We start from the raw sequence: 10,658 nt of genomic DNA on the forward strand, positions 1-10,658 counted from the left end.
ATTACAAGGAGACTAAGTAAATAAGCAAATAATAAGCAAATGCTTATTTTTAACATTTTAACTCACATCATAGTGAACGTTAAAAACCAAGCAGTGTTGGCTCAACATCAACCTGAGGTCTCTGAGCAGCTACTGAAAATCTTTAAGGAAGATAATAACAGGGCAAAAGCTGTGTAAAAACATGAGTTGTCTTGGAAAACAGTCTGTTAGCCCCAAAGCGAGTGGACCCAGCAGCGGTCTCCAAGTTAGTCAAAATTGGCCCAGATAAGCTCTTCTCAGGTGGAGCTAGTCTAACGTAAGCCTCAGGAAAAATAATAAACAAACAAACAAACAAAAATATTTAAAAAGTAAGCCTCAAGAAAGTCCCGACCCGCCCCCTTGCAGGGCGTGTTCTGCTTGACTCCACGCCTGCCAAGGACGCAGCCCTGTGATTGGCCATCAGGCATCCTAGAGCTACCCAATCGTGTGTGAGCAGCTAGTTTAGCGTCCCTTCGCTTACGAGAGGAACATGGCGGATCGGCTCACCCAGTTGCAAGACGCTGTGAACTCGGTGAGCAATTTCACTCGATAAGTCTCTGTCTTCCTCTTTCTTGAGGTAAAGCAAGGTAGGAAAAGGAGCCCGAGAGACCAAGCCCGGAAGTGAGGAGCGGACTGAGGCAGGGCTTCAGCGAAAAGCGGTCGGGGCCGCGGAAGGCGTCTCGGAGATGTGGGAGGTTTGAGGCCGGCTGCCCCAGCGATGCGGAGAACTGCGGGAGGCAGTAGCTTCTTTCTGCTGAGAAGGGGAGATCTCTATCGGGACTCTTAGGCTTCAAGGTCCTGTTATGTTCTCTGGGAACAGTTTTATTTTGTCAGTGATGCTTACGGGATCTCTTCTCGTTTGAGAAGAGGAGAGAAGAAGCAGAAGCCTTTTTCCCCTCATTATTTTAACCAACGGAGGAGAACCTGTGCTGTTGGGATCTTTGTCTTTAGATGTTAGCCGAGAGTATTCTTTCGCCAAAACTTTCACGTTGGATTGGGAGTGAAGATGAAGTGAGATCATCTTGGTTCCTATACATGAAGAGCCTCGTTCCATCTCTTGGCCACTCCCCAGCATAAATCATTTTGAGGAAAACTGACATCTTAATGATAGCGAATTTTCCAATCCTCGTATATTGTTTGTCTTTAATGTCCTCCCAAAAGTCTACTTTCTATTAAAGATACTGTCTTGTATGTAGCCACTCACCCTTACTTTGATCTTTCGGGTTATTTTTCCTATTATGCCTAAGTGGAATGTATATGCAAACCATAAGATTCGTGTACTTATAATAACTTATTAAGAGTTAAGTAGCTTTCTATTGGTAGTTATATTTCTCATTGTCATTCTATTTATAATATGATGTCCTAGGTAAGATGCCTATAGGAAGAGTATGTTGACTGGAAAATCTAAGTACCAGGTTTCTTGCCATTTTGCTCCTAAGTTGCCATTCTTGTTATTATATCAGTTTTTATACACATGAAGAGTGCGAATCTACTATTGAGAAACCAGTCTACTCTGTGTGTATAAAGTAAGACATTTTAAGGCTGAGACCGCCAGCCCCTAAATGTTGATGAATAAACCAAGATAAATTCTACCTTGTGGTAACTTGCCTTGGCTGCCAGCCAACGTCCCTCAGGGATGTACTCCATTGAGGTTTTACAAAATCAATGCTGCTGGATAGAAATATTATTTTAGGGGAAATGTTGCATATTCATACATGTCTTGTAGCCAGAAGAAGAGTAAGGATAAGGTGAATATGGCCTTAACTCCAGGATAGGCATGCTGGTAATTGGATTTTGGAGAAAAGCCTCTTGGTTAACTAATATGAGTGCCTACTGTCTATATAAGCACTATTATGTTTACGGAGAGATACTCCTTAAGGAGTTTGCAGTCTGATTAGAAAGATGTCATACTCAAGAGACATTTAAATAATGCAAAATCATATGTAGTCAGGAAGTTACAATGAATGTTTTCAGCTGTAAGTACTGAGGTCAATTGTAATATACAATGACATATCGGAACTAAAATAGAGGAAATCTTAACATTTATCTGAATTGTGATTATTTGTGAAATTATTAAAATGACATTTGTTTTACCCTCTGAGACGTCTATAAGAGCATAAATAGTTTTGTTCACTATATCTCTGTCATGTTTATATGTATACAGTGCTTGTCACAGTTGATTTTCGATTACTGTCTAATAAATAAATATTGAGAGCATCTGAAGGACAGAGCAGATAGCCACTGTGTTGAATATTTTTTGTGTTTTCTCTATTCCTCATAACAATGCTGTAATGTGAAAATTAAAAAACAAACAAAACCTCAAGTTACTAGAACCAGAGTTAGAATGCACATTTGTACAGCTTCTGAGCACTTACCACTGCTCCATCACATTGCAAAATGTGAGCAAAAGCAGTGTAGTCAGGAATGAATTTATCATTAGTCAGGTATGTATGAAGGAGCAGTAGAAAATGAATAAGTAGAGTTGACTTAGACTATTGAAAGCTTTGAAGCAGCCTGAAGAGTTGGAGATTTGAAGACCAGGCTGGGATGAGCTCAAAATTTTTGAGCAGGGTAAAATAACATAGTGAACTAGGAAACAATAGGATGCTATTGTAATAATTCTGATGTGAGGTAATTGGCTGAACTAACAAAGCAGCAATGAAGATAGAAGGAAAAGGAAAAGCTTTGTAGTATTAGCAGAATTTGAAGGTGAAAGGAAAATAACAGTCCGAAGTTGGACTGATTGACTAGGAGACAATACAAATTAGATATTAAACAAAGGAAATAGTTGACTTTGAGTTCTGTTATTCATATAATGGCAGGGAAATTTAGTGGAAATGCTTATTCACTGATTGGAAATAAGGAATTGAGATTAAAGTGGTCAGGACTATTGAGAGAAGTTGGTGGAGAGGATAGAAGTCTTAAATTTGAAGATGGTAAGGAATTGGTATTGTCAATCTTCAAAACTGCTTAAGAAATACTTTTAGAGCATCGAGAGTCTACAACTCGAGTCATGGAGAAAAACATTTCTGACTACTTAATGTGCTGTCTTTTTCCCACTATTAGTCTCAGAAAAGGAATCATGTAGTTTGTATATGAATCACACATTTTTTTATTTACCCTAGAGCCATACTTAAATATTTGCCAGTCAATTTTGCTGTTTCCTACTACTGCCCCCTAAAAGTCCTTACTTGTGCTTACAACATGTATTGGCATATATTTCTCTTACTTTGGGAAGGAAAGAAAGATTATTTTGTATTTCTTTTTAACTGTTTCAAAGAGATTGATACCAAACCTAATTTCTTTTTATGATTAAAACATTTAAACACTGTTAATAATCGGCTAATTTTATCCAAAATTACTTTTTCTTGTTTTATTCTCTTGCTCAGAGATCATTATTATAGAAACTTAATATTGTTGCCACTACCAGTAAAATCCTTAAGTTTGGTAAATGTTTCCTAACTGTAATATGTTTTCTTTGGCCTCCAGCTTGCAGATCAGTTTTGTAATGCCATTGGAGTGTTACAGCAGTGTGGTCCTCCTGCCTCTTTTAGTAATATTCAGACATCAATTAACAAAGATCAGCCAGCTAATCCTACAGAAGGTAAGTAGATTTTCTTAGCTTTCCTTAGTTTGACTCTCAAATCACTTGTAATCTTTTAAAATTAGATTTATTGAGAAATTCAACTTATTTATGGCTTTCTAAAAATGTTTTAATCATTTGACAATATTACTGCAAGTTTTGTTATAAAAAATGAATTTATTATAGTCATACATAAGATGTCATAATTCTGTTTATGTCATATAACAGATTGTTATTCTTTTAGAGGAAAATTTGTATGAATTTAGCTGAATTTTACTTGTGGGACCTTAAAAAGGAGGGCATCTCATTTATGGATTCCTTTATTCAAATGGCCACCATATTGTCCTGATAAATGATATTTATTGTGGTTAATTCCCAATTTGAGTTAAATTTTAAAGGTAATTCTCAAACATGTTATAGGATTGGTGTGTTAAAATTACACTTCAATCATTAGAAGCCTAGTATAGGAAAGTTTCATTAACTTAATGTTTAGTTTCTATTTCTGAAAACTTGAGCTTCTCTAATATCCTGAATTAATAATGTCTTTCTCTAGAATATGCCCAGCTCTTTGCAGCACTGATTGCACGAACAGCAAAAGATATTGATGTTTTGATAGATTCTTTGCCCAGTGAAGAATCTACAGCTGCTCTACAGGTAAAAATCTCTTTTTCCTTTAAGTACCTTGCTTATGGGGAGTTTTGAATTGAAGGAGATAGATTTGATAACTTTGTTATAATGTTTAAAGTTTAAGATTAAATTTTATAAAATGGGAGTTTCATTTACTGTGAAATAGTGTAGACTGTTAGAGACCATGCTGAATATAGCTGTCCAATTTTGAGTTACGTAGAAACTTCCTATTTTTCTCAGTTTAGCTCTTTTTTTTAGCAAAGAGTGAGCGGAGGTTGGCATTCTAGATGTGGAATAGAATAGTAGTGTTCCAAAGCCATGAGGAGAAGAGTCAGATATAGACAACCAGAGATATCCCATTGAAAATTCATTGTTTTAAATAATTCATACAGGGAAAACTCTTAATAGTTCCCTGATTTTAGAATTTTTGCCTATCACAATGGCTGCATGGTCATTCAGATTTAAAAGTTTCGTTGTTTCTCAACTCTTATCAGTCTCCAAGTTTTTCATTTCTCAAAAGATATTTAAATTTGTGTTTTATAAAGGCTGCTAGCTTGTATAAGCTAGAAGAAGAAAACCATGAAGCTGCTACCTGTCTGGAGGATGTTGTTTATCGAGGGGACATGCTTCTGGAAAAGATACAAAGTGCACTTGCTGATATTGCGCAGTCACAGCTGAAGACAAGAAGTGGTACCCATAGCCAGTCTCTTTCAGACTCATAGTATGAGTGTATACCTTGTGGCTGAGAAAAGAACTATTGCAATGCCATTAAGGATTCTGCATCAGATTTAGATGTAAGCCTTACCAACAACAGTGACAGAAACATTGAGCACTGTAACACATGTTATCTTTTTAACTATTTTTAATAGTCTTCTATTTTCACTCTTGATAAATCAGCTTGTAAAATTGTGATTGAACCAACTTTAAACCATCATTATACCATAATTTTTTATTATCTGAATGAAATTATTGTGGCAGCTATTGCATTAATGGTCATAATATAATTAAACAAATGTACTATCAAATTCTATTGTGACATAATTTCTATTTTTGCCATATTCTACAGTCATTTTATAAATCAAACATCCCTCAAGCCAGAGGAGAGGTGGTTAAGTGCAGAAATATGGGACATTTTAATTTGTTGGTGTCCTTTTGCTTCTTTAGGGATGACATTGTATAAATTTGGAGCTTAAGCAAGGAAAGTTTCTGAAACTATGTTGCTTTTAAGAAACAGAGAGTTAGTGTGGCTGGAGGAGAAATTAGGTCACTTTTATGGAACCTTTTTCTAGAGCCTCATACCCATTCTAGTTCATTTCCATACTTGTTTCTACTAAGAAATCGTCTTCTCTGTCTGAAATGTCCATGCTGTTGTGAGAGAATTTTTCTTCTTCTTGAATTATATTTTTCCTTAACTTTCACCTGTTTTTATTATTCTTTCCCTTAATTTCAAGAGTAAAATATGTTCCGAGTCATCAGTTTCTTCTCATTTTTTTATTTATCTGAAGGTTCTGTCTTCTGATCTTGTTAACTTTTCAACATTTATTGCTGCATTGTACTCTAACCCAAACATACTTCCACTACATCAGTTACTTCAGTTTGATTTTCTCTATTGCACTTTAGTTTGTTATTGCTAACATTGGTGTCATGTATGATTATGTATCCAGCTCTTAGATCTTGAATCCACTGATTATCTCCATTAGAAAGCTAGAGTTAAAATCTGTTCCACGTTGTAACTGGTTACATCTCCCTAGGCTTCATTTTTAGCAATATCCTGAGCTACATTTCCTGCAATCTGTCAATATCCAGAGTTTAAGAAAGAGTAAGAATAATATAGTCAGATTCTGCATATTATTCTCATCATAATCAAGTTCTTCCACAGTTCTTGAAAAATACTGCTTAGGGGCACATTTTAACTACAATAATACAATTTATAGAATTATTAACTTTTAAAGTTATGTTAAATGTTATCCATACTAATAGATAATTAAAATGTTAAGCTTATTCTCTCTGACATCACTTAAAATGCATTTTATTTTTAAACACTGGCATGAAGTAGAAGGTAAGGAACCACAAAGAAAGTAATCTTCAAAATTCTAAATCCTGTTAAATATAATTAGCCCCCAAAAGAAATCAAATACAATTTGCCCAAAAAGAAGTCAGAAAAGTTGCAGCTTTAAGCTGGTAGACTAACTACTGTTAAAATATTACCCTCACCTGAAAGAAAGTTTTTGAAATTGCCTTTTCTCCCCAGTTTAAGGTATTGTAGAAAAAGGACAATATCCATTCTGAAATATTCATAAAGATTGTATACAACATTGTCTCTTAGGCATCATTTTGTGGAAATGTCTATTGGATCAGGAGATCCTCAAAGCTGAAATAGATACATAGGCAGTGATAATCTTGCTGCCTAGTACACAGCTTCTAGAGAACCAAAAACAGTGATGGTTCTTTCCTTTCATCCACAGATTGATCCCTCCCTTCCCTTTTACCCAGATCTAAATTGTTTTAAGAATTAGTGGATATTTGGTTGTATTCAAAACATCCATGAGCATATTTTGTCGATGCTAAATATGCCTTGATATTTGGTCTTATCCACAACATCCATGCTTAGAAAACATCCCTGGGTTCAAATAGCCCATAACATTTATACTTTTGATTTAGAGGATTAATATATAAAAAATACCATCATGTTTTATTGGTGCAATAATTGGTTTGTGGCTGTATTACCAATAATAACCTGTTTTGTTTTTGTTTTTTTTTTTGCCTTGGGAGCCCAGTTAGTAACAGCACACGGGATTAGGTAGATGGGTCAGCATGGACCAAATATCTCTGTGGACATTTTGGACAGGACCAAATGTTCTGTAAGGGTTTTAAGGAGAAAGATCCTTAGAGGTGAGACCATGGTTTCTCTCTTCCCAAAGGACCACAGACCCTATGACCTGTTGGAATTTTCTGGAGACCTCGGGGAAAGTAGGGACACAAACGTTCATGACTTTGTTGGATGTGGATGCCCAAGTTACTATTATCTTTAGTGGGGAGAAAGGGTATCTGAATTCAACGCCAGTCTGGACAAAGTAACCAATGAGGGAGGGAGATGAACATCACCTCATGGCTTGGGTCTTTGAGACCAATCCAATGCACTGTGGTCATGGCTTCTACCGTGAATATATTATTGGAATAGACATCCTGTACACACAAAAGCCAGAGAAGATACTCCCACTCAGGACATGCTAAATATAGAGAGGTAGTGTGACACGTAAAACAATTCCCAGCCCACTTCCTTGACCATTGGGTGTGGGGTGCCTGGCCACTGACAATTTATTTGAAAAAAGGAAAAAAGTAACAGTTAAACCCCTTCATCTTATTGTATTCCAGAAAGTGACTTACAGCAAAAAAAAAAAACTACCTTTTCCCATATGACTAAAATAAGATCTGTACATTACCCCTTTTGTTTATGAGTCCAGATCCCAACTCTCCAAATTTTCATTCTTTATCTCATAAATAATTAAACTGTCTGTCCTAACAAATGAGCCTGACAAAATGTCCTCTAACTTTACTCGATCCAACTTTAGGCTTCTCCTCCACATGGCCCTGTACTGGTATGTGGAATAGTCCCTCCTCGGTGACACCTCCCAAAAATTGACCCCCCAAAAAAAGACATTCCTGATTAACAGTCCCATTATGTCACCTGCTCATCTCAGTCCTTCAGTTTTTCTAAACCAGTTTACTTCTTTCTAAAAAATGTCCTTTTACGCCACATCTTTGAGATGCTTGCAGTTCTTATGATCAGAACATTCTTCCTATTACTATAGTCTCTCTGCCCCTATTGCAATAGTTCCTCTCTTCCTATTATAATAGTTTTTCAAATAGTCTTTTCTTGCCTAAATCTGGATTTGTTTTTACTTGACACTAAAACTTGTGTAGGAAAAAAATCCCGACTCATTGCATAGCCCCAGGGCTAAGGCTGAGGCAAAGTGGGCAGAGGCATTTCTTACCTTGAAGTAATCTCTGATTCAGAACATTTTGTGTGCACATTCAGGATAAAATTAATAAAGATGATTATTGAACACCCAATACTTACCAACATATAATTCAGATATCAAAGGGGAATTATAATGGAGATTAGGACATAATTCAGAACTTAATAAAAACAAACTATATAGAAACATGGCATTCCACTAAGACCGCATTTAGAAGAAAATGCAAGTATTCTTATATTAGGAAAAAAGCTGAAAATTATGAGCTAAACTTTCAACAGAAAAAAGGAAATAATGGTAACAGGAGAAATTAAGAAGAAAACCATACCATGAGAGAATTAGGAAAGCCCAAAGTTGGAGATTCAAAAGAGTAATAAAATAGACAACTTAGGCAAATTTGACCAAGGAAAAAAACATATGGCTTAAATAAACAATATGAAGAGTAAAAGAAAAACATCATATGCATTGATTTTAAAATATTAAGAAAATTTGAGTAACTTCATGCTCGTATTCAAAAATTTTGATGAAAAGGATATATTCCTAGAAATAGCAAATGGGCTCAAGAAGATATATATAAATCATGGTCCTTTAACCTTTAAAGAAATTTAATCAATAGTCAGAAGTCTTCTCCACAAATAAAACACGAAGCCTAGAGAATGTTAGTAGTTTTACTAAATATTAAGGAAAAAAAATACAATTTTACACAAAATAAAGGTCATTACCAAAATCTGACATACCAGGATAAAAATAAAAATTACAATCTCACTCATGACCATGCAAAAATACACATTAACAAGTTAAAGCCAGTGGGAATTGAAAAATGGAATACATCACAATAAATCTATGTTTAGTCCCAAGAGTGCATGACAGTTTTATCTTCATAAATTGCTTTGTATTTTTATCAATTATAAGATGCCCATTTTTTTCTTAACTATACCTTAAATTGGAATATTCAATGGGTGGCTGTTGTTTTCTTTCCTTATCGGAGCATAAGATAATGGTATATTTTACAATTGTTGGAATCTTTTTTTTTTTTTTACAATTATTGGAATCTTTGATTTAAAAGAAGTAATGTAGTTGTCACAGTAATAGATTAAAATCAGAATCGTGATCATCTAACTTGATTCAGGAAAAGCATTTGATAAAATTCAACATCTTTTATGAAAAAGCTGGGCAAGGTAGAAACAAAAGAATTTTTAAAATATGAAGAGTACCTTATAGAATATAGCAAACATATTGAATGGTCAAATGCATTCTGTTTAGGTTTGAGAACAAGACAAGGATGGCTGCTATAACCACATCTATTTATTTTTATGCCAATAGTCCTGACCAATACAGTTAAGCATAAAAAAGAAAAAAGGAAACAAAATTCTTACTGTTTAAAGATGAAATAATTACCTAGAGAGCAAATTAAGAAAATTCCATAGAAAATTTTGGAAGAGACATCGGACAAAAAAACAATTACAACACACCAGCAACAAATGCCAGAAAAAAAATTTTTTTTAACATTTTCAATAGCATTAAAAAAATACAATAAAAATGTTAGACATATAGGGAGAAATAGAACAAAATATCAAGAAAAGAATTATAAAACTTTAAAACATTTTTTAAAACCTTAATAAATCAAGAGCAATACTATTTTTATGGAACAAAAAATCTTTTAAATGTCATTTTTCTTCAACAGTTGCATAGATTTAACATAATTTTAAATTTCCAACTGGGATTTGTGGAAATTGACAAGTTATTTCTAAAATTTACATGGAAGTACAAAGTGGCAATAGAAATCAAGGTCCTCATGAGGAAAGATAACAATGACAGAGCTTGCTTTAGTAATTAAGACAGCTTCTATTAGTGCAGGAATAGATAAATAGACCAATGGAAGAGAATTGATCTAACATAGATCATATCTATATTAACCAACATAGATATGAAAACTTATTTTGTGCCACAGATGATATTGCAAATCACTGATGAAAGAATAAAAATGGTGCTGGAACATTGGTATATGCCGTATATTAAAGTCAATGCCTATGGTATTTCTTTTCGGGGTGAGGAAAATGTTCTGGAATTAGTGGTGAACAATTGTGAGAATATTGAAAATAATGAATTGTGTACTTTAAAAGGGTGAATTTTATGGTATGTGAATTGTATGTCAGTAAAGCCATTATCAAAAAAAAGAAATCCACACATGGATTAAACACTTATATGTGGAGGGCGAATATCTAAAATGTTTTAGAAGACATTAGGAAAATTTCGACTTCAGGGTAGGAAAGGATTTTTAAAAACAGATACAAAAAGTTCACATCACAAAGGAAAGTAATATAAAAGTTACAATAAACTGTTAGACACAGTTTCAATATTAACTAATTTAGAAAAGGTTGATAAATTCAACTACGTTAAAATTTAGACCTTTTGTTCATCAAATACTCCAAAAAAAGTTAAAATGCAACCTC

General features: G+C 34.3%; 1 protein-coding gene across 1 annotated transcript; it reads left to right on the top strand.

Moving 5' to 3' along the window:
• The first annotated feature begins 436 nt into the window (after positions 1–436).
• On the top strand, positions 437–5,256 carry MED21 (mediator complex subunit 21). Its single transcript, XM_011363087.2, has 4 exons — positions 437–550; positions 3,508–3,622; positions 4,155–4,255; positions 4,774–5,256. Exons 1-4 carry the CDS (start codon positions 509–511, stop codon positions 4,948–4,950), a joined length of 435 nt encoding a protein of 144 aa, XP_011361389.1. The 5' UTR covers positions 437–508; the 3' UTR covers positions 4,951–5,256.
• The last annotated feature ends 5,402 nt before the right edge of the window (positions 5,257–10,658 follow it).

The sequence above is a fragment of the Pteropus vampyrus genome, unplaced genomic scaffold (genome assembly GCF_000151845.1).
Source record: "Pteropus vampyrus isolate Shadow unplaced genomic scaffold, Pvam_2.0 Scaffold82, whole genome shotgun sequence".
Classification (NCBI taxonomy): domain Eukaryota; kingdom Metazoa; phylum Chordata; class Mammalia; order Chiroptera; family Pteropodidae; genus Pteropus; species Pteropus vampyrus.